At 36.4% G+C, this 27,430-nt stretch overlaps 3 protein-coding genes across 12 annotated transcripts in view; all 3 read left to right on the top strand.

Annotated features, from left to right (window-relative positions):
• Nucleotides 1–2,619, top strand: part of LOC114580465 (calmodulin-like) — a 6,528-nt gene extending 3,909 nt beyond the window's left edge. Inside the window, exons 2-4 of the mRNA XM_028698039.1 lie at nt 1,341–1,498; nt 2,334–2,408; nt 2,482–2,619. Coding sequence (XP_028553872.1) covers nt 1,341–1,498; nt 2,334–2,408; nt 2,482–2,619 — 371 coding nt within the window. The remainder of the gene's footprint in view (nt 1–1,340; nt 1,499–2,333; nt 2,409–2,481) is intronic.
• Nucleotides 2,620–8,774: 6,155 nt separating this feature from the next.
• On the top strand, nt 8,775–12,740 carry LOC114580464 (probable polygalacturonase At1g80170). The gene is made up of 10 exons (XM_028698038.1): nt 8,775–10,502; nt 10,633–10,770; nt 10,873–11,022; nt 11,150–11,170; nt 11,289–11,496; nt 11,605–11,686; nt 11,792–11,900; nt 12,061–12,177; nt 12,395–12,591; nt 12,692–12,740. The coding sequence occupies exons 1-10, from the start codon at nt 10,416–10,418 to the stop codon at nt 12,738–12,740; spliced, it is 1,158 nt and encodes a 385-aa protein (XP_028553871.1). The 5' UTR covers nt 8,775–10,415.
• A 2,601-nt stretch (nt 12,741–15,341) lies between these two features.
• Nucleotides 15,342–27,430, top strand: part of LOC114580463 (calmodulin-2-like) — a 49,456-nt gene continuing 37,367 nt past the window's right edge. For 6 of the 10 annotated variants that reach the window (XR_003701871.1, XR_003701873.1, XR_003701870.1 and 3 more), the window contains exons 1-4: nt 15,342–16,898; nt 18,020–18,097; nt 18,230–18,414; nt 19,382–19,452. Coding sequence is in view for 1 of the 10 variants with exons in the window: in XM_028698019.1 (XP_028553852.1) it covers nt 16,773–16,898; nt 18,020–18,097; nt 18,230–18,400 (375 nt within the window). In the remaining 9 variants the exon portion in view is untranslated. Of the gene's footprint in view, nt 16,899–18,019; nt 18,098–18,229; nt 18,415–19,381; nt 19,598–27,430 lie in introns of those variants that run through there. The other 4 variants (XR_003701872.1, XR_003701867.1, XM_028698019.1 and 1 more) reach the window with 3 other exon arrangements.

Below are 27,430 nucleotides of genomic sequence, written 5' to 3'. Positions count from 1 at the left end.
GCTGATCGGCCCGGCCGATCGCCAAATCGTCCCAGGACGATCAGACCAAAATCGATCGTCCTGGACGGTTCCCAGAACTTATCTCAGGACGATATTTTGAACAGTGCAGATCGGCCTGGACGATCTCACTATCGTCCCGGACGATCCTGGGAGGAAAATTCAAGCCAGAGAGGAACAGTAAAGGAACGGGATCTCATAGCTGTCTAGTACAAAAAAGAAAAATTTTGTACTAAAAAGCTGTTTTAAGAAGCAGGAAAAAAGTCGTCCCAAACAAAACCTTAGTCTCCCTATAGAATTCTCCAAGCCTACCTCCACCATACTGTCAAACCTCCTCAATGAGTTATCCAAGTTGGCCTCCTACAGAAAACTTCATCCTTTCGAAGCTCAGCTTCCTCAATAGTTCATCCTTATTGTCCTCCTCATAATGGAATCATACTGGCTTTGAGTCATGCATTCGGCTTGACTCGTCTAATTAAGCCCTTTTAGTGTCATAAAATGGAATATTTCATTATTATCTTGTGGATGAATAGTTTTTTTTTTCTAATTGTGTTGTTAATGACCATAAAATTATGAAGAAAAAGTGAAATAAATTATTATTAATTAATATTAATTTAAAAATATAACTGAATATATGATAAAATGAGGGTCATAAAAAGACCAATGGAATATTTTACACTTGGATTAAAAAAAAAAACTATATGAATTTTTGCTAGTGATATATATACATTGATGATACTAAATTGTCATGCAAAAATGTGAATTTTAAGATGCATTAATGTGAATTTGGTGGTACAAATGGATGTTTTGATTCTACAAATAGTGATTTCATATATGTGTTGTAACTTTAGTTCCTTTAAATTAAATGTACAGTTTCAACTTAAGTCTCCTTTTTTTGACCAAATTCTCTAACAAATGGTATCAAAATCAATACTTCAAATGCATTAGAATACTTCATAAGACGCCTTCTACTATGCTAGAGCAAAGTATAAGAGTTATTGACCCTCAGCTATAGGAGAGATTATTACGTGCACCGGACAGTCTGGAGGTGAATCAGGATATGCCACTCCACCCAGTACACAACACCGATACAGAACAAAAAAAATGACATAGCACTTCCTGATTCATCTCCTGATTAAATCCGATGACTGCACGTAATAATTTCACTGGCTATAGGTTCAAAGCTTTTGTGGTTTTGAAATGGCCTCAGTTGTTGCAACAAACCCAATTTTGATTTCCTTTGGTTCACACATTTCATGACAAGAAATGGATTGCTTTCAATTTGTTAAATGATATGATCCACTTCTCTTGCTGATCTTAATCTGACTTTGATGCCGGAGAAGGCTTCATTACTTCCGAAGAGCTTGGTACAGTCATGAGATCATTGGGCCAAAATCCTACTGAACTTCAATTGAAGAATACAATCAGTGAGTTTGATGCTGATAAAAATAACGCCATTGATTTCCCAGAGTTTCTGAATCTTATGACGAGCAAAACAAAAGTGAGTTCATCTTTTCTATCATAAGTTTTTATATGCTAATTAATGTTCAAGTCATTTTAGCCATAAGGGTGCAACCGAGTCAAGTTGACTCGTGAGCCGACTCAGACTCGACTCGGTAACAGGCTCGATGAGTCGTGCTTATCGAGCTCGCGAGTCGAGCTTGAACACAGTTTCGAGCTCGAAGGCTTATCGAGCTCGAGCTCGAACAGGCGTTGGACTCGACTCGTCGGCTCGACGAGCCACTCGACTGGGCGGGGGGAGCCACTCGACTGGGTGGGATTTGCAGGAATGAGCTAGGGATGATGACGGACGGATGTGCTCGGGACTTGGACGGATGTCGACGGTGGCGGAGCGGATCTCGACAGCAAGCTCGGGACGACGACAATTGTTGCATCACCAAAACATTTCTATGGCGGCGGAGCAGATCTTGACGACAGAGCTCAGAACGGACGCGATAACGACATACTATGCTCGACAATGATAGACCTCGGGACGACAGATAACACGACCCCGACGGACCTCAGGACGATGAGTCACGACATTTTGAGCTCGTATTGAGCTCGACGAGCCGCTTCGAGCTCTAGTTCGGATTTTAAGCTCGACCTCAGTATCTGGCAGTCAAGCTCGATTCGAACAACACCTGGTTTTGAGCTCGGCTCGACTCGTTTGCACCCTAGTTAGCCATAGTTCGAACAGAGATTCTGTAGGACTTTTTATCCCATATTACCTGCTTGTCTTATGCTGGAAAAATGAAAGTATTTGATTCACACATTTTGATCTTTTGCTTTCTTTCTTATACTCTATGCTGCTAACTCGCTCGATGTCCTTGCTCAAGGAAACTGAGAAGGAACTTAGGGAAGCTTTCAACATCTTTGATAAAGATCAGGATGGCTTCATTTCTGCAGCAGAGGTAAGCTCCCAGCTTCTACTCTCCATTAAAGCACAAACAAACTGGAGTTTTTTAAAATTATCTGAATTTGCAGCTCCGTCAAGTGATGGCAAACCTTGGACAGAAACTGAGTGATGAGGAGTTGAACGAAATGATAAGTCAGATAGACATGGATGGAGATGGGCAAATCAGCTATGATGAATTTGTGAAGAGGATGATGGAAGGCTGCTGAGATGACAGTTTCTATCCACGGCAAAAACGCTTAATGTTTCAATGTCGTCTGTACTGAAAAATATTTTAAAATAACTATCCTAACAATATAATAAGAAAATTCCCAAAAAAAAAAAAAAATTATAATAAGACTTATTCATCTATTATACTGATTGCAATATTGCCATTGCTTATCTATTTCTTCTCGTCGAATCCTTTTTCATTGGTAAAAAAATGTTGAGGCTTTGGTTGGAAATTTTCTTCTTGATATGTTAACACTACTGAAAATATAAGGTTTTTGCAGTTTTTATTAGCGATGGTTAGCAAATCGGTGCTATAGATCAGTATTCTGAGAGGTTTTCACGAATGCTAGAAACGGGCATATTTCTTCATGCCCTCACAAAGCCGCTTGACTTGTGCTCAGAAAATATTAGGTGTTTTAACCGCTACTATGGAGTAAAAAAAGTGCTATGAAAGTCTCTTTTAATAGTAACGAGTAGGGATTGTGCTAGAGATTTTAATGTTTTATAAAAAATTTTAGGACTTTTGAGCAAATTAAATTCAAATTTAACATATGCATATCACATATATAAGCTTTAGAGAAGCCAAAATGTGGTGTATGTGATTAAATAGGTTTGCCATGAAAACATTGTGCGTGCATTTGTGTTTATTTGGTGAGTGATTATTTCTTTATAGGGATTAATATTCCTCAAATTCAAATGGATGTATCCTTTCAAATACTAATGGACTAATGAGATCAATTTTATTACTTATTTTTATAATTTTAATAATAATTATTATTATTTTATTTGTGTTTTATATGAAATAAAATATATTTGATATATTATAACTGATTCCGTTCCCTAAACTACCTTCGTCCGACTATAATTTTATTGAGCTAAAAGTTATGTAAATATTTTTAAAATAAATAAATTTATTTTAAAAATAAAAAATCATTAAAATGTACATATTTATTTCCTTCTCTTTCTCCGTCATGCTGCCCTCGGCATCTCTTTTTCCCTCTCATTTATTTATATTTTATTTTATTTTATTTTATTTATATTTTGATATAAAATAAAATATATTTAATATATTTAAATATGTTATTTTTTAATTTATTAAATATTGAATAAATTGATTTATGAAAGCATAGCAACCCACCCACAGCAATGACATTCATGAAGATGATGCTTACAACAATAATTTTTCAAGCTGGTGATACATTTTTTAAAATAAAAAACAATTAAATATTAGTTTGAACATTTTTAAAGATAAAGAACACCCATTTTGTAAATTTACTCTCAAATAAATACAATTATGACCAAATTGGAAACAATTTAAAAATAGCTCAATCATCTCTTTATAAAAACATGTGATCCCCCACAATATCTCCCTTCCATAACTCCCTCTCTCTCTCTCTCTCCCCCGCCCTTCATCTTTTTTTTTTCTTATTTGATCCTCATACACTCATTTCTTCCTTCTCAAAACTTCTCTCTTTTTCCCCAAAAAAAAAACTTCTCTCTCTCGTCTTCCAAACCAACAGGCAACAGAAGAGAAGCAGCCATCCAATCGCTGGCGCACTTCAACTGCGAAACAGATTTCTTGGCAAGATATGGTATGAAATGATATTATTAAATATGTTTTTAAATAATATTTTATATTTGAAGAGGATAATATATGCATTTTACCTTTCTGTAGCCTGATTTAAATATAATGATATATATATATATTTGTATTGAGAAGAGAAAAAAAACTTAGGCAAAGTGAGGGGCTTATGAAAATGATAACCAAAGAGGTTTGTCGGGGGGTTCTCATGTCTTTATTTTTTCACTTTTTCTTATTTTTTATTAGATTTTAAAATGTATTTTTAATTAAAATGTTATTATTTTAAATTTTAAATATTTATATTATTTTATAAATTTAATAAAATGTAAATATAAAATATAAATAAAAGAAAAAATATATATTTATATTTATATCATATTCTTTTATTTATATTAAATAAAAACTATCCATTAAATAAACTTAAATCAAATCAAATATTCCAATAAAAGAATTTAATATCAAAAGTTTTGACTGTGTCTCTAGTTAATCAGACTAAAATTTTAATCAGCTTCTAAAATCTAGTATCTACGAATCTTAAATTTTAATCAGCTTCTAAATTAGTAACTTACGGCTGCATACAGTAATCTATATAGTTAACTATAGTTACTATAGTTACTGTAAGCACTAATCTACGAATCTTAGAATAGATGGAAAAGTCCAGGAAAACTGAAAAGGCGAAAACAGGTCGGCGGTCGGCGGTCGGCCTACTACCGAATGCAAGGAGAAGGAGAAGCGTGTGAAGAACTCACAGTGAGTTGGAGAAGAGAATCCTTTATCGTCTTTCGGTGATCAGCGAAAGAGATGAACGTCGGTCATGAATGGGGGGAGCGAGCAGGCGAACGACGGAACCAGGCTGAACGAAATAGCGAATATGTGAATAGTAGGGTTTTTTGTTTTCTATCAACTTAATCTCTTATTATCCGTAGGATCAGATCCAACGGCTCAGAACACATTTCACCCGAACCACCCGGTTATTCGAAACCGGAGCCGGTTTTCCGGTTCGACGGTCGGACCGGCGGTCCAAACGGTCTAACGCCGGTTCGACGCGAAAACTGTTATCAAGAGAACCGTAATCGGCCGGCCGGCCGGTTCGCGGTTCAACCGGTTGAACCGGCCGGTCCGGTCCAGTTTTAAAAGCCTTGATCAAAACTAAAAAAATTGAATAAAATTTAAAAAAATCAAATTAAATAAATTTTAAATATGTTATTTCTTAACAATTGTAAATATATTGATTGCTTCTTAAAAAGTAATTACTGATTACTTTTTGTTCATTTAGATTATCTAATTAAATAACCTCATAAAGCAAAACAATAGAATCTAAATAGGTTTCTTAGGAAATCATATTAAGAAATCGTGCTTTTATATTCCAGTTTCTTCTCAAATTTCAGTCAAATTAGAAATCGGATAATAAAGTTTCATGTTTGTTCCTTTTTAAATTTATTCGTTAATTTGCTTCTTGCGCTAATTTAGTTTTAAAGCATGCTCCTTTTTTTAAATTGGCCGTAAGTAGGATATCAATATTTGACATAACCCAAAAATCAGAAGAATTTCATGTCTTGATCAAACTGTTTAGAAAAGGGGTGGGGTTCATATTCAATGTTCTGACCAGATTGTAATTTTAGGTTGGATTTGGATCAACCCGTAAACCAGAAAACAACCCTAAAATTGACCTATTCTCGTTGTCCATTGCAGTCCCCCATCCACCTTCACACTCGCCCACTCGCCGTGCTCTCGCTCTCCCGCTAGCCCTCGCCCAATCCTGATTGCTCGATTGCCCGCGCTCGATCACCTATTGCACTCCAACCTAGTCATGGTCGATCACCCATCACATATAATGCAAGTGTCAAATAATAAAAAATTTATGTGGATGAATTATTCATAAAAAAATAAGTATTTTAGTTATATTAAATTTAAAATGCGTCAATATACCTCCAAATTTTTTGTTCCGTAGAATTAAAAACCCCAATGTACAATTCCATACTATTTAAAATATTCACAATCCTTCTATTTATACTCTCAAGCTCGCAAACATAATACTTCTTAATTTCAAATCTAATAAAGAATCGTTGATCTCTCTCCTCTCTATAGAGCTTGATCTTTTTCAAATTCACCTACTCCTCCACCACTAGGGGTGTCAACTTTTGACACGACACGAAAACCCGACCCGGACCAGACCCGAAAAATCTGGGTTGGACCCGACCCATTTGAAAAACGGGTCGGGTTCGGGTTCACAGATCCGACCCGTTTGACACCCCCGCCGCGCCATCGCGCCTGCCTCCGCTCTCGCCCGCCGCACCGCCGTCCGCCGTCCGCCAGCAGCCTATCCGGGTCGGGTCGTGTCAACCCGGCAACCCGCCGGGTCGGGTCCGGGTTTGGTTTTTCGACCCGTTTGTCTACTCGGGTCGGGTTAGGGTTGACCCGTTTGAACCCGGGTCAGTTCCGAGTTCGACCCGAACCCGACCCGTGACCCGAAATTGACACCCCTATCCACCACCATATCATGTGTATTAACTATTCTTCATCTTCTTCTCAAGCTCTTCTTTTTAAGTCATATCTATCTAAAAAATATGATCGCATCCCTCGTGAAAGTCCCTAGTAAACTCATAAACATTGTTAGCTACAACCAAACTTTGTATTCTTTAAAAAATAACATGTAATTAGTAAGAAAAATTGATATCTTAACTAAAAAATGCAAATAACTCTTAAATTTTTTATAAACAAATTTTAACCAAATATAAAATAACATTATAATTTTGAAAATTTATTGAATCTCATAGTTAAACATAGGAAAACAATCAAGATAGGGAACATCTATTTGTAGATATTAATTTTAGTTAAAATTGGTTCAGAATAATCTAGTATAAGTCTAACAAATACTAATAATTATTTGTAGAGACAAATAAATTATGATAATAATAATTATTTGTAAAGACAAAATCCAAAATTTACCTTAACTTCCATGTAAAACTTCTCCGATTTAGCATAAATTTTTGAAATGCGGTAAGATGTTTACCTGGCGTGCATGATTCCCAATAATTTTTGCCACAAGCACATCGATTTGAATGAAGTAATTTAAGAAGCCAATTCCAAGAAACCAGAAATACAAAAATTGCATAAGTATGATATTCAATACTTCAATAACAAACCATAAAAAAAGTAAGGCGAAGAGGTCTGAAGATGTCGAAGAGAGGAAAGGAAAAAGTCATAGATGTCAATTAATCAATACATCTATTACATTAATTCAATTATTAATAGAATATATTTGACATTAATAAAACAATTATAATTATAATAATTGAATTAAAAGATTGAAATTTAATTTGAATAATTAAAATAAAAAGCTAAGATTTTATTTAGAGAAAACCCCAGCTCTTTTTAAAATAGTAGCATTGATAGTATAGATTAAGCATGTAAAGTTGTAAATAAGTCGAGCTTAGCTCAAGTCATCCTTGACTTGATCTTGATTTAGGAGCGGATGTAGTATGGGGACCCGGGGGCACGGCCCCCCACTGAAATTATTATTATTATCTAATTAACTATACTTATGAGTCATTAATTATAGATTAAATTATATTTAAAAAAAATTTCTTCACAAATAGAAATCCCGCCTCTATGCTTTTTCATGCACAGTAAATCTCGGCAATCGGTAAATCCTGCCCTTATTTGCCGAAACAAATGGAGGAATCACGTCATCATGCCGCCTCATCTCCTTTGAGACGTCTTCCTCTCCAACGTGCTCCTTCGTCCTCATCCGCATTCACGAGCAAGTAACATTTTTCTCTTCTTCATCTTCTTCTTCGTCCATGTTGCCATTGTCTTCCTATTTTTGTTTAGGGTTTAATTAAACAAGTTTGATGTGGATAGAAGACAGTGAAAGAAACTAATAATGCAGCGGCACTAATAATACCCGCCTCCCGTTTGCTTCCAATCTCAATATTTTTTTTCTAAATTTCCTGTTTTTAGAATTTGCGCATTAAGATGCTTGACCTTTTATTCTACTAGTTTTTGTTTGCTAGTTACGCAAAAAGTTCTGTAAGAAGTAAGGGAAATAAAATAAACAAAAGGGAAAAATTAGTTGCAGGTCTTAGATTTTATTTGGAAAGCAATTCATAATTTTATATAGTAGATATAGTGTAGATATAGATACTCTTTATATCTATATATATTATTATAAAGAAAGATTTTATTTCTTTCCAAATAAAATTCAAATCCTCAATATCAAATTAAATATTTGTCATCTATTACATGAAACGGTATCAATTCTCCGCTTAATTTCTTTCTCATTCATTAATCATTCATTTGAATCCCAAAATAAAACTTTTCCGCTCCCGCTTCTTCCATCCAAATAAAGTTCTTCATTTTATATAAATTACCCGATCCAAGATACGCTTTTGATTTCGCCTTCCTCTCTTCTTCACCAATCACGACCTGGTTTTTTGGCATAAATGAATTCCATCTCTGAGCAGAATAAATTCGAGAAACCAACACAGGAAACGACTCTCAGATTCGCATATTTTCCTTACAAAATTTCTCAATGCTGATTCATGTCTCTTCGAGCAGGTTAATCGTCAATCCTTATGTCATTTCGAGCAGGTTTAAAACATTTTTAGTTTCTAAAAAATCTATTAGTGCATTGAATTTCATATACCATATTAGATGAACATTTGATATTTTAATATTTTTGCATATTACTTCAATAACATTTTAAACTTCTTAATGATAATTTAAACATGTATGTTAAATTTGTAGATATGTGAGAAAATAACGAGCTATATGGTATATTTACTTGCAAATAAGCAAAATAATTTTAGTGATATCTCATGGTGTTTACATTGACCTTAGCATATGGTTAGCTTCACTCTTTAAAATTTATTTTCTTATGCTATAATTAAACAATTATTTGCTCTTTCCATTTGTAGGATTACAATGGTACAAGAGAATCTTTCGGAATATACCACAAGAGTTTTTCAACAAGAGCTTTTGATTCTCCTAATATAAAATCTCTGCCTTTAAATTTAGTAAGTAAATAACATCTCTTGAAATTTGTTAACAATTCATATACCAATTTTCATAATTTATCAATATCTATGTTATATATAAATAAAAAAATTATGTTAATATCTATCTATAATAAAAGTTGAAGAGAAATTGTAATTCATATTGTGAGGTAAAGAAGATATTCATTTTACTATCTATAACTATATATTATCTATGAAAACAACTAATTTTATTATCTATTTAAGAATTAGAGGAGTCTTAATTCATTTGTTCAGCGAGAAATAAAGAGACGCCATTGCACCAAAAAATATAAACCGCTAGATTTGCACTCTCTTCAGTAATACCTCTGAGAGTCTAACATGCCTAATGCCTTGTGCATTCAGAAGTATTCCCTAAGATGCAATCATCTTCTAGGTATTTTAGTCCTCTTTATTGCGCCCAATGGATTGTCTTTAAAGGAAAATTAATACTGCTCTGATTATTATTCTTATCCTTATAGAAAAAATGGGGAAGATAGAGAGACTTCTTTCTATATTTTGATAATTGTGTAGATTGCAACAGGAGGTTGCTGGAGGTGCCAGAGAATCCAAGGTTCTATCTATCTTGGTGTTGATATATAAGAGTGAACACAATGGTTAGACATCTATTTATCTTCCCTTTCTATAACTTTTCTTCTTTTCTTAAGAATTTCTCGATGACAAAACAATCACCTGAAAGGAATTTTTAGAAGAGAATATAGGTGTCGGCTAATATAGAGAATACAAAAAAGTCATCATAATGTCTAAAATAAATTCGGCAAATGCTGAGATTTACTAAATTCGAGATTTAAGACAATAGAAGAGAAAAAATGTTAAGATTCTGTATGATTTAAAATAGCTTTCTAGTATAAAAATTTTAATTTTTTACTAAAAAGTTGATTTAAGAAGCAAAAAAAATGCCATCTGAAACGAAATTTTAGTTTAAATGCTCTTTAAAGCCTGCTACCTAACAGCCTCTTAAAATTTAATTATAAGATTTATAGTGCTCCTCTTTCACATTCAAAATCAACACAATGTAGAGTTTTAACACCTTCAAAAAATTGGTATTTTCATTACCCTTTTTTTTGTTACTATTATCTTCCTTGAAATGTTAGAAATGGCATTCTATTTGCATTGTAGATTAATTATTTTTAAATTATTTATGTAGGAATTTGTATCAATCATACTTTTATATTTGATGGTTGCGGTTATTGCTGGAGCTTCCCCAGTTTATAATGTGATTACATACGGAGCAAGAGGAGATGGCAAAACAGATGACACTAAGGTAAATTTTGTAAATTGTTTCTTCAAATTTATGCATTCTTCTTCTTCTTCTTCTTAACTTTTTTTTTTATATACTTTTTTAATAAAACATGTAAATATTTTTCTAACAAATTAGTTTGTTATCGATAAAGGCTTTTTTGAATGCGTGGAAAGCTGCCTGTGCAGATCCTAGAAATCCATATTTTGTTGTGACAGGCAAAGGAGGAAAGAACTATTTGCTCAGCAAAATAATATTTGAAGGGCCCTGTAGTTCCAGCTTGAAGTTTTTGGTAATTATGTCACTTTTAATGATTCAATTATTTGGGTAAATATTTTCTTGAGAAAGATAGTCATTATATCTAAATCAATCAAAATTTTGAATTGACAAGCAGATCAGTGGAGGTCTTGTGGCCCCAAACAGATTGTGGACAAATCAAATCGATACGTGGATCGTATTCAAAAACATACCAAAAATAACTGTGCTCGGTAATGGTTTAATAGATGGCAAAGGCTCCATATGGTGGGATTGCTTGTCCAAAAATGTAAGCTGAGCTAGCTATTATTAGCAAATTCATTTATGATATTAATTATGCAATTAATTATTTATAATTAGCCTTCAAATCTTTGCTTAACTAGTTTCTATTTTCTTCTCATGCTTTCTACCGACAGCAATGCAGGGATGCACCATATGTAAGTATGAATATATCACTATTTCCAGTGTGCTTGATTGTCATCTATTGATTTATTTTTAACGAATTCGTTTACTTTGGCCTCTTTTGAATGCAAAAAATTCTGATAATAACATCAGATAATGGAGTTTATGGGATGTGATTATCTTAGAGTTAAGAATCTTAACCTAAAGGACAGCCCTGGAAAGCATTTAGTGGTATACAAAAGCGATTATGCAACGCTGAGTGGTCTCAAAATCACTTCTCCTGAGGACTCGCCAAATACTGATGGAATTCTTATCTCTGATTCCCAGCATGGCACCATCTCATACTCCACAATTGGAGTAGGTATGCCTTATACAAATTTCTTACATTTACATTGTTGATTGTACATCCATGCCTCCATATTTTGAATGTTTAATTACCATATAAAAATAAAAGTTCACTCATCTTCAGGAGATGATTGCATCGCAATCGGGCCTCGTAGCTATGATATTAATGTGAGCCATGTTACTTGCGGGCCTGGTCATGGCATAAGGTTCGTCATAAAATTTCTAATGAAATTTGTTTAATGTAGGTATTTTAGGCTCATGCATGGCTAAAGAGAAAAATACATAACGTTATTGTTTTAATTCATGTGTAGCATTGGAAGCCTTGGAAAAAATGGCGTTGAAGACAATGTTGAGGGAATTCGTATCTCCAACAGCCACATTTTTAACACCCTTACTGGTATACGGATTAAGACATGGCAGGTAGACAATAAAAAACAAACAATGTTTTTTTTTTTTTTTTAATTATCAGAGTATAGCAAATAATATGCTAATCTAGTATCATCGGTCCGAACCAAACCATAGTTCTCTCTTAAACTAATGCACAATTAATGCTAATTTCCTGGAATTGTGCATTTGAAAGGGTGGGGCTGGTCATGCCAAGTCTATCTCCTATGAGAACATCAACTTCACTTCAGTTAAAGCAGGCGTTATAGTCATTGATCAGTACTACTGCCCCGAACTAAACTGTCCAAATAAGGTGAGCACTATACAAATAACTTTGGCTTCGTTTGGGGCGGCTTTCTTACTGCTTCTTAAAGCAGCTTTCTAGTACAAAATTTTAAATTTTTTAACTAAAAAATTGATTTAAGAAGAGAAAAAAAAGTCATCCCAAACGAAGCCTTTATATCCTCATATTAATCAGCCTCTAGCAATGACACTTTTTGTTCATTTGAATTTGATGATGATGATCAAAGACGGGAAATGTGGCGATAAGCGAGGTATCATATCTGGGTTTGCAAGGAAGCTCAGTCAGTGATGTGGCAATCAAATTGGCTTGCAGCTCGAGCATGCCGTGCCGCGACATCACCATGAGTGAAGTGAGCTTTACTCCTCAACAAGCCAATATTCGTCTGCAATCTTATTGCATCAATGCACAAGGAAGTGCAAGCGGGCATGTCACTCCTCAAACTCCCTGCCTGCAACATTAGCTATATTTGTAATATTGATACTATCTGTGGGTTTAACATTTACTTCTTTTGTTTGGAATTCAGTTTTTTTTTTCTTGTTGTTGGTGGTGAGTATGAGCTGTTCGCGGAATGAGATCATGGGACGGAATTAGTATAATTTTGTGATTATCTATAGGTTCTTTCAAGATTTGTGCATAAGGATTATTGAATGGTCTCACATAAATAGTTTCCTTTTTTGATATGTTATTAATGATATTTATCTATTTGCTTCACTTGTTAGGTTAGCTATAATTTTTGTTTATATAGAAGGCTTAATCCGGGCGCTCATGATAGCTAGAATTTATTATTAGATTATCTCCAACTGAACTGTATGTCATTGTATGCTATCCGTGAATTACTGCATTCGAACTCCAAAATTTACTCCAAAAATCGGTGGGTTAACAATACGTATTGGTATCGCACTGTTTACCAACTAAAAAAAAAAAAGAGTATCTTCTTACTATATTTAGTTTCGCTAGAAGTGAGCGAAATTCTTACTATATTTAGTTTCGCTAGAAGTGAGCGAAACAAGAGAGATGATTACATTCGCAAAGAAGTGTGCGAAAAAAGAAAAATGGAGTTCTATTGGAATTGAACTATGCATTTTAAAATTTTACGGTATTTTAGAGTGAAAAATGTATTTTTCGATTGGAGATGCCTTATTTAATAATTTGATAGTATAAACATAAATTTTTATGTGATGTTTGAATAAAAAATTTGGTTGGACTGGCAGTTCACTCCGATTTTGACCGGTCTAATGTTAAAGAGATTTTTGGGTTTGAACGGACCGATTACCTGACCAGTTCCCGATTGGGCAGATATCAGTTCGGTCCAAATTTTAAAACTGTGGATAAAATAGGTTAGCTTTAGACTTGTGAAAAGAGCCCGCTGAATTGGTTAGAGAAAATTTGAAAGAAAAATGCATTAATCGTTTTGCTAAATGTTCTAATCCTCTTAAAATAATTTTAAATTTAGTATAAGACCTTTAAAATTTTAATTTGTTATAACCTAACTTTTTTTTTTTTTGAGATTTTGTATATTCTATTTGTAGGGTTAAATTTTATTTTTGGGTAACTTTTTTTTTTGGCCTCTTGCTCTAGAACTTTTCCCCATCTAAGAGATATTTAATTAATTTGATAATTGATAATTGTATTTAGACTAAGCATAAACTCCACAGAAAACAAAAAGATTTTATTCCTATTGTTGTGGGCTAGAATATTTGGGAGACGATAAAGTAAGAGAGTTTTCGTCCTAATGTTGTATGGATACCTAGCACACTAACATATAAAATAGAAATACTAGGGTTTTTACAAGGAAAATCAATGATGATGGCTGGGAAAAAAATCTGAAAGTAGTAGAACATTAGTTTAATGCTTATTAGGACAAAGTCCAGCGATGGTCGGTTGTTAGGCGGAAGTCCTTTGATAGTCGATGGCTGGTTGATGGTCAAATGACGGTCAACAGTAGGAGGAAATTCGTCGACGGTTGGTGGTCGAGAGGAAGTCTAGCGTTGGTCAGTGGCTGGGCAAAAGTTCAGCAAAGGTCGATAGCCGGACGGTGATCAAGGAATCTGGTGGCAAAAGAGCTTCTGAATTTCTCTTCCTCGCTTCTCTTCTTTCTCTTACTTGCTTTCCTCCCTTTCAATGAAGAATGAGAGGCATGTCATTTGGTCATCCGATTAATATTCTATAGCTTCCAAATAGGCTTTGATCATTTGATTTGGACTCATTTGGGCTTGGTTTGGATTTAATTTGGTGTCGTTGGGTTCATCACCTTGAGATGCTCAATTTGACTATAAACTTGTTGAAATCGGAGTTCAAATGATCCTGATTAAAACTTGTGAAGCCTGCAACTCATATATTGCATCGATATTAGCGCCGAATCAAGATAATTTTTGAAAGATATATCACCTATCAATTTAGGCTTTCTTAATGTTAGTTTTGATAGTGAAAACTACGTACCAACTACGTAACAACCTATTAAGGTGGGCTCAACCTTACGCTAAGGTCAAAATTGCACGTGTCCAAACCTGCATCGGATTTTTTTTAGACAGTTAGGGGATTCGAACTCGGGTGAGATCTGAGAAATTTCTCTCCGTCGACCACTATGCCGCAGACCCAATCTCATCCTCCATCAGATTTAAATCACTCCATCTAGCCTGCCACCTGTCCCTACAAGGCTACAATGCACAATTAAACTTGCATAATTTATAATATTTTTAATTTTTTTAATTGGTAAAGATAAGCATTATTTATTTAAAATTAGTACGGGTAGTTTCACAAATCTTTTTGAATCTTTTGTAGTCGAGCACGGGCCCACCATACTTACCAGGGAAATTTTCCGATGTTTTCCCCGTTAAAATAATGAAGATAGATTTTAAAATTTCAAAATTTTTAATGAAATTTAAAATATGCTAATCAGTAATCACAATATAATACTAAGTATTTAAAATTTATCTAAATATATTTTATTAAAACTTTATTTTTCGCTTTAGCATGATCACGGTAGCCTTTAGCCTCCTCTTTTTCTTATTAATATGATACGCGGTTCGGAAGCGGGTTGCTCTTTTTTTTTTTTTTTTTTTTTTTTTTTTTTTTTTTTTTTTTTTTTTTGGACATTTAGGTCATTTAAGACAAATTCATACGCATACACATGAACTCCAAACTTAAACATTTCAGTTGGAAGCCTAAGCTTTCAATCAATAGGAGAGTTGTGTCGGAAGCGGGTTGCTACTCAAAGCTGAACTCACTTCGCTTTCTCTGTCAAAGCAATCAACAAGGAGAAAGTGAGAGACTGAAATTTCAGAAACAGTAGGATCCGTCTTCTTCTTGTTTTTCTTCTGATAGCTTCAGCAGATGGCGGAGAGGCTGACGGCGGAGTTCAGGGAGGCTTTCGTTCTCTCAATCTCAATCTTAGGGGCTGTTTGGAAACACGTTTTAACAGGATTTATGCAGGATTTATGTTAAATTCTGCCAAACGGGAATTTGAGCACCCGGTAAATATCACGACGGAAGAAATCCCGTAGTTACTTCCCGGCGGATTTACGGGATTTGGCCGAAGAAGGGCCCGAAAGGAAGAAAGATGGTTACCTTCACAGCGAGCGCGAGCTCCCGTCCTTACTTCCGATCCAACGGGAATTACGTCGTCTGTCGTGACTTCCGATCCGACAGGAAGGGAACGTCGTCGAAGGAGCCGAGTCAGCGACTCGTTGCAGCGAAATCGTACAGAAACGAAGGAGCCGACGAAGCGACTCGTGTAAAACTCTCTACCTCACGCGAAGCAACGAAGTCGAACAGCAACGACTAAATAGAGTAGATGAAAAGTGTAAAATTCAGAGATCATTTGGTCCTTTAATTAGTGTCCCGAAACTTTCATCTATGCCTGAAGTGCTTGATCTAGGCTCATTTTTTACTTGATTAGATAACCTTTGAATTTGTTGGGTTCGTCTCATCTAGTTGATCAGTTTGGCTATAAGCTTATTGAAATCTAGTTTCGGATAATCTGTAGCTAAATTTTGAAAGTTCTCCCTTCAACTTGCATTTATATTTGTAATTATTGCATGACATATAAAGTCCTACCTTGAATTAAAAATATGTCAGTCCCTTATGCTTAAAATTTTTTGGGTTGAAAATACATAATCATGTGTTACAAACTCAATTTTGATTTTATTTTAGTGTAAACTCTCTAACATGATATCATTGTTATTTAATTATTTGGATCATAGTTAATTAATCATTTCGATCATAATTGTTTGTGTTGTTTGTAACTTACTTGAGCCTTGGGGCTTTTTTGAGTTGTAGAGCTTTTTATCATGTTTGATATATTTAAGAGTGGTGACACGCATGGATGATTGTTGAGGAAGTGATGGTCAATATGAAGTATTCTATTATTAATTGTTTGGAAGTAAAAGTGATTGATTTCACTTATAAATTCAAAATTAGAAGACTTTAACATGATTTATGGTGTTAGTGTATCAACCCCAAATTATGTTTCTTTGGTTCACATTTAATACTAGTTGTTAAATGATATGATAACCTCTTACAATTTGTTTTGGCTGACTTGGACGATTTTTTTTCACTTGATAATATTAATCTGATCCATTACTGCTGAAGAGCTTGGTATAGTGATGAGATCATTGGGTTTAAATCCAACAGTAATGGAATTGCAAGACATGATCAGTAAGGTTGACGCTGATAATAGTGGCACCACTGATTTCGAGGAGTTCCTGAATCTTATGGAAAGCATAATGAAAGTAAGTTCATCTCTTCTATCATAAGCTCCATATGCCAATGCTCAAGTCATGTACGTAGTAATGGTTTACTATAGGCAATTTTTGTAGTGTTTTGGATTCACATTTTTACATCATTCACTGATGTGATGGCCCTTTTTTGTTCGCAGAACACTGCCCTAACTGTTATATATTGGTTAATTTGGTTAATGATGCACTCACCCTTACGTACTAATTTCTGTTATTTTCTTTTGGTTTGTTTTCATTGTTATGATTTTCTCGTTTTTTCATATGAAAAATTTTCTGGTTTGGTGTTTGTGATTGACTACTAGTTTTTAAGCTTTATCGGCCCTCTTCTAGAAATCGTATTATGTTAATCGGCATATTTTTTTGCTATTCTTTTACTACTGCAAAGTTAATATTAATTAAAAAAAATTAATTCTTGTCATATTATGTTAATTATGAATCAATAATTTAAAGAAAATTCTGATATGTTTCTAGTTGATCTGATGAAACAATAGATTGATGACATCGATCCGAACTTTTTAATTTGTCATTATATATAATAGGTATATATAAATAAACATTTCTTGTAGTGAAAATTTGATTTTGTACCCTCTTCAAAAATTAAAATTAATTTTTTGCGCTCCTATTACAATTTTTTTTTGGTTCTACTACTGGATCCAAGTGAAGAATAAACGCATCATGGAATCTATGTTTGCGTGACTTTCATCTCCCATTTGCATGCTAAAGAATATCGTACATAATTAGAAGAATATTTTTCGTTGGTTTTCTCAAGTCAGGCATGGTTGGATGCTTAAGCTCACCATTAATGCATCATGCCAACTTTGGTCTATTTTTGGTTCACACTCTTTAATGAGTGGTATCAGGGAGAATAATTTGTATTTTTACTATCTTTGCAGTCTTACTGAAAGAGCTGTGCATCTGAATAAGCTAGCCTCATTTTGAAAGAACTCGAAATTGTATTTTTTTTGCTAGTTCCTGTAGCCCCTGCTGTTCAGGATCGTTTGGTACCAATATTTTATGTTTGCTAGAGATAGCCTCATGCGTTTTGATTCTCTTCATGCTTGCTTTCCTTTGTTTTCTCTCTCCTCGATGTTGCTAACTTACTCCCGTCATTAAAGGACATTAATTTTGAGGAGCTTGTGGAAGTCTTCTGTACCCTTGACAACGATCAGGATGGCTTCATTTCAGCAGCAGATGTAAGTTCCGTTCTCCTCTCTATTAAAGTACAGTCAAAATAAAGTTAATTTAAACTTTGTTAAGTGATTGTATTATTTCTCATACTGACTGAAATTTATCTGAATTTTGGCACATTGGTATTAAATGTGCAGCTCCATCAAGTGATGGAAAACCTTGAAGAGAAACTAACTGATGATGGAGTTAATGAAATTATACGTGAGGCAGACATGGATGGAGATGGGCAGATCAACTATAAGGAATTTGAGACGATGATATTAGCCATGTTAGATTTCAGCCTCCAGCCTATGGAAAATATGCTTTAAATATTTCAAATCAGGTATCAAAACATTTTAAGCTGGTTTCTTATACTTCTTTGCATGCTTGCTTGCTCCCCTATGCTTTTATGCGAATCGCATGGTCTCAACTTGTCTATTTTGTTTACAATGAGACACCTTCCATTGATGAAATGTTGAGGCTATTGCTGATGTTTCTTTTTATGGTACTAACATTTAGAGATTATAAGATATATGAGCTTTATAAAGCCTCATTGGACTAATAAGACACTCCAATAATAATCATCATACTAAAAGATACTAAAAAGATAGAAGATGAATTCTCACCTGAGTAGTTAGCAAAGTCCTACATGGGGTCATGGTTGGGTATCCATTGGGTTAATGGGTACCCATGCTTTACTTGGACGGGCTTCGCCCACCCACGCCAAACCATGGTGATTTTTGGGATGTCGTATCCACCTATACCCACACACTTTCCATGATTTTTGAACGCAGTCTGCCACGGAGTGATGGCCTTGAGGTTTGTTGCCCTTTGCTCTGATTGCAAACTTTCAAGCCGCATGTCAAAAATTACCGTAGTCGCATCATGGTTAAATTCTATACACTACGTAGTGAGGATTGCAGTAATATAAGATATACGGTGATTAGCAATATAAATTGATTTATCCCCCAATGTTGAGTACCCACCCAGAAGGCCATGGGCATGGGTGGGTGTGGGTATGGGTACCAATGCAGGGCTCCGGTAGTTAGGCTATTGCTACGTTAATTTCTCACCTGGTTGTGGATTTTGTTATTCTTCACTCTATTATCTGGTTTAGACTTCCCAACTTGATTGATGATAAGAAAATCATATGAGATGTCAATTTGATATAAAAAGTCTTCATGCTTTAATGTTTTTGGGGATGATCATTTATTTTATTAAGTTATAGATTTTCACATTGAGCTTTTGTTTTATTTGTTGAATGTTTCTACTGAAATGATCTCACAGTTGTTATTTATATACATCTCCAGGTGACAACTCAACACAACTTGGATGGGAGTGAAGATATAGACTAATAGCTTGTTGGATTAGGATGTATAAAGTAATAGTCGTGAGTTATTTCTTTATATTTACAGTTTAAACACCTCAGGGAGAATCATCGCAATTGGCTTTGTTCATTCTGAATGATTATTCCTTTATGTTCCTTTCACATTACTCTAATGGCAAAGGATATTTTGTTTGTTGAACTGTTGCTTTCCAGCCTAACAGAATTGAGCTAATTTGAGACCACACCAAAGAACAAACATGAAGGTTACTTTATTATTCTTTTAGATGGACAAAGACATAGTCCAATCTCTTTATAAATCTTAGATAATGCATCAACATACTGATAGGAAATACTTGAGTTCGCAAGTAACCCTAAGGGAATACTTGAGTTCGTAAGCAAACCTATCACTAATTGGAGGAAAACAGCGAGAAATAAGCAAAACCTGGGCGAAATCAGCCCCAAAACGATAGATTGCAATAAGGGAAGCAAAGCAAAACAACACAAAAGCAAGATACAAGTGATCCTCAATTCGAGAGGAGGATCGTTCTCTCCCAATCTCTAGACAAGATGCCTAGAGCCCAAAACGCCAAAGAAATTCCAGGAGAAGAACAAAATAAAGCATCAAAACTAGCCGTAGACCAATCTCCCTCATAATACCATTAGTTTCCTAATACAAACCTAATTCAAATCTATCTCATTCAAAAATTCCCTCTCTCCCCTAGCCACCCACTCCTTCCCAAAAATTCCACGCGGGCCCCACATCTAAAATTTCTAGAGTAAATTTGGGATGTGGATCGAGGTACGGGGTATCTCAAATCTTCCATGGTACAGCAGTTTGTCTCCCTCTAATGAGTACCCTTGATGGCTACCCTCCTCTTTCAGCAAATCTGACCCGATCCTTCCCAATTCTTCTTCTCTAGCACTTTCTTCCTTGATAGCCTCCCAGTCAAGTATCTAAGGAACAGATAGTGCCACCGTCTGCAGCTCCCCTATACATCTGGACAAAGCGTCCGCCGCCTTGTTCTCCACCTCTGGTCTATACTGAATCTCAAAATCGTACCCTAGCAACATGGACAACCACTTTTGATGCTCTTTCGTCACCATCTGTTGTTCCAGCAGGTATTTCAGGCTTCGTTGATCTGTCCTGACAATGAAATGTCTCCTAAGCAGGTAGGGCCGCCACTTCTGGATGGCCAAGACGATGGCCATTTATTCTCTCTCATAAACTGATTTCAGTCGGGCTCTAGCAGTCAATACCTGGCTGAAATAGGCCATGGGTCTACGACTCTGCATCAGTACCGCACCTAGCCCGTACCCGGAAGCATCTGTCTCCACAATGAAGGTCTGAGTAAAATCTGTCAAGGCTAGGACCAGTACCGTATTCATCGCCTTCTTCAAGCTCTCAAATGCTGATGTGGCTGCCTCCCCCCATAGGAATCCGTCCTTCTTCAACTGTTCAGTGAGTGGCCATGCTATGGAGTTGTACCCCTTTACGAACCTCCTGTAGTAACCCGTCGGTTCTAGGAATCCCCTCAATTCCTTCAGATTTTTCAGCACTGACCACCTTATCAGTTGGTGCTCCTGCAGTACCTCCAACACCTTCTTCAAATGCTCCAAGTGCTTCTCTTCTGTCCTACTATAGACCAGGATGTCGTCAAAGAATGCCAGTACAAATCGTCTGAGATAAGGTTTGAGAACTTTATTCATAAGGGCCTGGAAAATAGCTGGAGCATTGGTGAGGCCAACTAGCATCACCAGGAACTCACAATGTCCTTAATGAGTTCTAAAGGCCATTTGGGTACATCCTCCTCCTTCATTCGGATCTGATGGTAACCCGATTTTAAGTCTACCTTGCTGAATATCATGGTCCCACTCAATTCATCTAGCAGCTCGTCAATGATTGGTATAGGAAATTTGTCAACTGCAGTTTCCTTGTTGAGTGCTCTATAATCCACACAAAAATGCCAGCTGTCATCCTTCTTTTTCACCAACAGAACATGGTTAGAAGAAGGGCTGATACTGGGTCTGATGATCTCTGCCTCCATCATCTCTCTAATCAACCTTTCTATTTCATCATTCTAGAACTGAGGGTAGCAATAAGGCCGGACACTGATGGGCGACACTCCCTCCAACATGATGGCATGCTCCTGCTCCCTCTGCGGTAGCAATCCCTGAGGTGGCTGAAACACTTCTTGGAACTGCTGAATCAACGACTAAATAGAGAGGGGTATGACTCCTCCCTCCTCCAATCTTGCTCCCTCCAAACTGTGCAACTCCACCAAATACCCTCCGATTGCCAACTGGATATCTCTCACCATCGTAAAATTTAAGCACAATTATTTTTGACCAATGCACTTTTATTCTGCACAATCACAAAAATCGGATGCAGCTTCGACCCTGACTATGCACGTAATAATCTCTAGTGACATAAGAGAGATAAAGTCCAATTTTAATTGTTATGAGGTCCCACTTAGGGGTTGATCTACTTGAGGTAGGGTATGTAATATTACCTACTTAAAATTTTTGTTATTATTATATCTCATATGATTTCTTATAATATATCCTATTTGAATTTTTTTCAACATGTTCTCCAAAACTTTATCCTATACCTATGGATAAATTTATAATATACGGTTACCTATGCATTCCTATGATTTGGTGGGGTAACCTTAGAAGATTTTGATGTTTATATGACTTATAACGTGGAGATTATTGATCATATGATTTAATTTAGTAGGTGGTCCATCTATCAACTAACATGCATAAAATACATCATGAGTTCTCATGATGTATAAGTAACTCCAATATATATCATTTCAATTTTTAACGCCTGATTACATATGACAGGATTTTCAACGTTAATTTCCCTTTAAAAGAAACTAGCTACTAGGAAGCAATTCCAACTCACTTGGGCTTTGTTTGGGACGGCTTTCTTATTGCCTCTTAAAGCAGCTTTCTAGCTGTCCTAAGTTTTGTTTGAGACTGCTTTTTGCTGTTTCTTAAATCAAATTTATGGTATAAAATTTCAAATGTGGATGAGTAGTTTTTTTTCTAATTGTGTTGTTAATGACCATAAAATTATGAAGAAAAAGTGAAATAAATTATTATTAATTAAATATTAATTTAAAAATATAACTAAATTTATGATAAAATGAGGGTCATAAAAAGATCAATGGAATATTTTACACTTGAAAAAGAAAAAAAACAATATCATTTTGCTAGTGATATATATACATTAATGATACTAAATTGCCATGCAAAAATGTGAATTTTAAGATGCATTAATGTGAATTTTGTGGTACAAATGGATGTTTTGATTCTACAAATAGGGATTTCGTATATGTTTTGTAACTTGAGCTCCGTTAAATTAAGTGTACAGTTTCAACTTAAGTCTCCTTTTTTGACCAAATTCTCTAACAAATGGTATCAAAATCAATACTTCAAATGCATTAGAATGGTTTATAAGGTGCCTTCTACTATGTTAGAGCAAAGTATAAGAGAAGGTGCCTTTCACGAAGGTGTTGCAATTGGCCTGTCATTTTGGGGGGTGAGCTAGTTGTTAAGATATGTGAGAGTATTATGATTTTCCCTACACCAGATAGTTAAAATATATAGCCCCTACAAATACAAGTTATTGACCCTCAGCTATAGGAGAGATTATTATGTGCACCGGATAGTCCGGAGGCGAATTAGGATAAACCACTTCACCCAGTACATAGCTTCGGTACAAAACAAAAAAGTGACATGGCACTTCCTGATTCATCTCCCGACGGAATCCGGTGACCGCACGTAATAATTTCACCGGCTATAGGTTGAAGCTTTTAGTTTTGAAATGGCCTCAGTTGTTGCATCGAACCCAATTTTGATTTTCTTCGGTTCACATTTCATGTCAAAGATTGAATTGCTTTCAATTTGTTAAATGATATGATTCACTTCTCTTGTTGATCTTAATCTGACTTTGATGCCAGAGAAGGCTTCATCACTTCCGAAGAGCTCGGTATAGTAATGAGATCATTGGGCCAAAATCTTACTGAAGTGCAATTGCAGAATATGATCAGTGAGTTTGATGCTGATAAAAATAACGCCATTGATTTCCCAGAGTTTATGAATCTTATGACGAGCAAAACAAATGTGAGTTCATCTTTTCTATCATAAGTTTTTATACGCTAATTGATGTTTGAGTCATGTTAGCCATAGGGGTGAAATCGAGTCAAAGCCGACTTGCGAGCTGACTCGGACTCGACTCGGTAACAGGCTCGACGAGTCAAGCTTATTGAGCTCGAGCTCGAACAGGTGTTTGACTCGACTTGCAGCTTGACGAGCTGCTCGACTGGGCGGGATTCGCGGGAACAAGCTCGGGACGACGATGGACGGATGTGCTCGGGATGTGGACAGATGTGTTCGGGACGACAGATCTCGATGGAGGCGGAGCGGATCTCGACAGCGAGCTCGGGACGACGAAAATTGTTGCATGAGCCAAAACATTTCGACGGCGGCGAAGCGGATCTCCACGACGAAGCTCGGAACGGATGCGACGATGGCAGCGAAGCTCGGAAAGGACTGTGCTCGACCACGACGGACCTCGGGACGACAGATAACGCGACCCCAAAGGACCTTGGACAACGAATTACAACATTTTGAGCTCAGATTGAGCTCGATGAGCCGCTTGACCTGAGACGAGTCGAGCTCGAGCTCGACTCGAGTTCGAGCTCGGTATCAGGCAATCCAGCTCAACTCAAACAACCCCTGGCTCAAGCTCAACTGATCTTGTTTGCACCCCTAGTTAGCCATAGTTCAAACAGTGATTCTGTAGGACTTTTTATCCCATATCACCTGCTTGTATTGTGCTGGAAATAGAAAAGTATTGATGCACACCTTATGATCTTTTGCTTTCTTTCTTATACTCTATGCTGCTAACTCGCTGGATGTCCTTGCTCAAGGAAACTGAGAAGGAACTTAGGGAAGCTTTCAACATCTTTGATAAAGATTAGGATGGCTTCATTTCTGCAGCGGAGGTATGCTCCTAGCTTCTACTCTCCATTAAAGCATAAACAAAATGGAGTTTTTTAAGATTATATGAATTTGCAGCTCCGTCAAGTGATGACAAACCTTGGACAGAAACTGACTGATGAGGAGTTGAACGAAATGATAAGTCAGATAGACATGGATGGAGATGGGCAGATCTGCTGTGATGAATTTATGGTGATGACGATGGAAGGCTACTGAGATGACACTTTCTAACCATGGCAAAAAGGCTTAATGTTTTAAATTTTGTCTGTACTGAAAAATATTTTAAAATAAATATCCTAACAGTACAATAAGAAAATTCCAAAAAAATTTTAAAAAAATTATAATAAGACTGATTCATCTATTATGCTTGATACGTCGTCAAAAACTTATCTTGATCGGGCACGAATCTCGATGAAAAATAAAGTTAGAAACTTCTGAAATTAAAATTGGGACCATCCGAACTCCGATTTCAGCAAACTTATAGTTGAACTGAGCGTCTCGGAAATACAAAACCAACGACATCAAATTCAACTCAATCCAATCCCAAATGAGTACTAATCAAGTACCCGAAGCGCTGTTGTAAGGTTCAAATCACAATTTTGGGCTACAAACGGTTTTTAAACATATCGAGCTTTTAGTCGAATCGAGCGGCTTGATAAGATGAATCCAACGAGCCCAAGATATCGAATTTCGACATCATTAAGGCCTTCAAATGTCTAACGAAAGTGCATGATCAAGGGATTTAATATCGACCGTCCATTCAACCACTCCCCATTTACCCTTGATCTCTCTCCTATTTATGGGCCATGCCACTCTAGAAATCTATAAATAGACCCCTCATTCCTCTTGAAAGGGGGATGGAAGCAAGAAGAGAAAAGAGGAGAAGAGAAGGAAGAAGCTCCTCCTTGACCACCGCCGGAGTTTGGCCGGACCACCACCTGAGGCCCTCGCCTTCGCCGGACTACCACTTGAGGCCCTCACATTCGCCGGACCATTACCTGACGCCGTTGCTCCGCCGGACCACCACTTGAGGCCCTCACCTCTGCCTGATGCTGTTGCTCCGCCGGACCACCACTTGAGACCCTCACATCCACCGGACAGCCGCCTGACGCCGTTGCTCTGCCGGACCACCACATGTGGTCTTGTGCTCCACCAGGCCACCACTTGTGGCTTGGACTTCTGCCGGACCACCACTTGAGGCCCTCACCTCCGTCGGACCACCTCCTGACGCCGTTGCTCTGCCGGACCACCACTTGAGGCTTTGTGCTCCACCAGGCCAACACCTGAGGCTCAAACTTCTGCCGGACCATCACTTGAGGTCTGGGCTTCCGCCAGACCACTGCTTGGGGCCCAATGCTCCACCAGGACACCACCTGAGGCCCAGAATTCTACCTGACCACTATTTGAGGCTCTGAGCTCCACCAGGCCACCACCTGATGCCCGGAGTTCTTCCGGGCCACCACTTAACGCCGACAGTTCTCCCGAAGTATCGCCCTCCTACTACGGTCCTTCCGACCTCCATCGCCTACTATGATCATTCCGACCTCCATCAACAGACAACGGTCTTTCTGACCCTGGTCTCCTACCGACTATAGTCCTTTCGGCCTCCGTCATCTACAATGGCCTTTCCAACCAAACAAACATGTCTATGTTGATTATTGTAATTCCCACCATGTAATGCGCTTTATATGATGTACATTTGTAATATCAAGCCAAGGCCTTCTCCCTAAAAAGGGCCTCATTTGTAATCGACTACAAATACTAGTGGATTCATTCAAACTGGGTCAGGCCCCGTTGGTTTTCCCCCTTTTTAGGGGTTTCCACGTAAAAACTCTGGTGTCTCTTATGAACGCTACACCCTTTCTCTTATATGATTGTGCTGGGTCTTCGTACAATGCTAAGATGCTAAACATTATAATTCTCTACCGCCGCGAATACTTCTGGACGCAACAATGTTGATTGCAATATTGGCATGGCTTATCTAATTTCTTCCCATTGAACACATTTTCATTGGTAAAATGTTGAGGCTTTTGTTGGAGGTCTTTTTCTGATATATTAACACTACTAAAAATATGATGTTTTCACAGTTTTTATTAGCATAGATTTTAGCAAATATATGCTATAGATCAGTATTCGGAGCGGTTTTCACTGATACTAGAAACAAACATATTTACCCTCTTCGTTTCTTCGACCCGTGCTCAGAAAATAGTAGATGTTTTAACCGCTATTGGAGGGTAAAAAAAGTGTTGCGAAAGTCTATTTTAATAGTAGTGCGTAGGGATTGTGCTAGAAAATTTAATGTTTTATAAAGTTTTTTAGAACTTTTGAGCGAATTAAACTCAAATTTATTATATGCATGTCACATATATAAGCTTTAGAGAAGCCAAAATGTGGCGTATCTGATTAAATAGGTCTGGCATGAAAACATTGTGGGTGCATTTGTGTTTATTTAGCGAATGGGGGTGATTATTTCGTTAAAGGGATTAACGTTCCTCAAATTCAAATGGATATATCCTTTTAAAAACTAATGGACTAGTGAGATCAATTTTATTACTTATTTTTATAATTTTAATTATTATTATTTTATTTGTGTTTTATATGAAATAAAATATATTTGATATATTAAAACCGACTACGTTCCCTCCAACTACCGCCGTCCGACTACAATCTTACTGAGCAAATGAATATGCCAACACTCTCTTAAGGACAACTCTCATGTCACTACATTCTTCCAACTCCTTAAATATAATGTGCAATATAAGATGTATATTTGCTACATTGAGTACCCAAAGGAAGGTGTTGTAGTTGGATCGTCGGAAGAATCGGACCTGCAAGAAGGATTTAATCCCAATCCAGGGAAGAAGAAAAACACAAGCTTAAAAGCTTCAAGGAGATATATATTTCATCAATGGTCTCTTACTAATACAATACTTTGCCTATTTATAGGCTAATCAAGAACATTCTAGAAATCATAAGTAACAAACTTAGATAAGTTAATCTTAAGGAATGCTTTATAAGCTAA

This window comes from Dendrobium catenatum, unplaced genomic scaffold (genome assembly GCF_001605985.2).
Source record: "Dendrobium catenatum unplaced genomic scaffold, ASM160598v2 fragScaff_scaffold_1035, whole genome shotgun sequence".
Taxonomy (NCBI): Eukaryota; Viridiplantae; Streptophyta; class Magnoliopsida; order Asparagales; family Orchidaceae; genus Dendrobium; species Dendrobium catenatum.
This window is presented reverse-complemented; position numbering and strand designations above follow the sequence as displayed.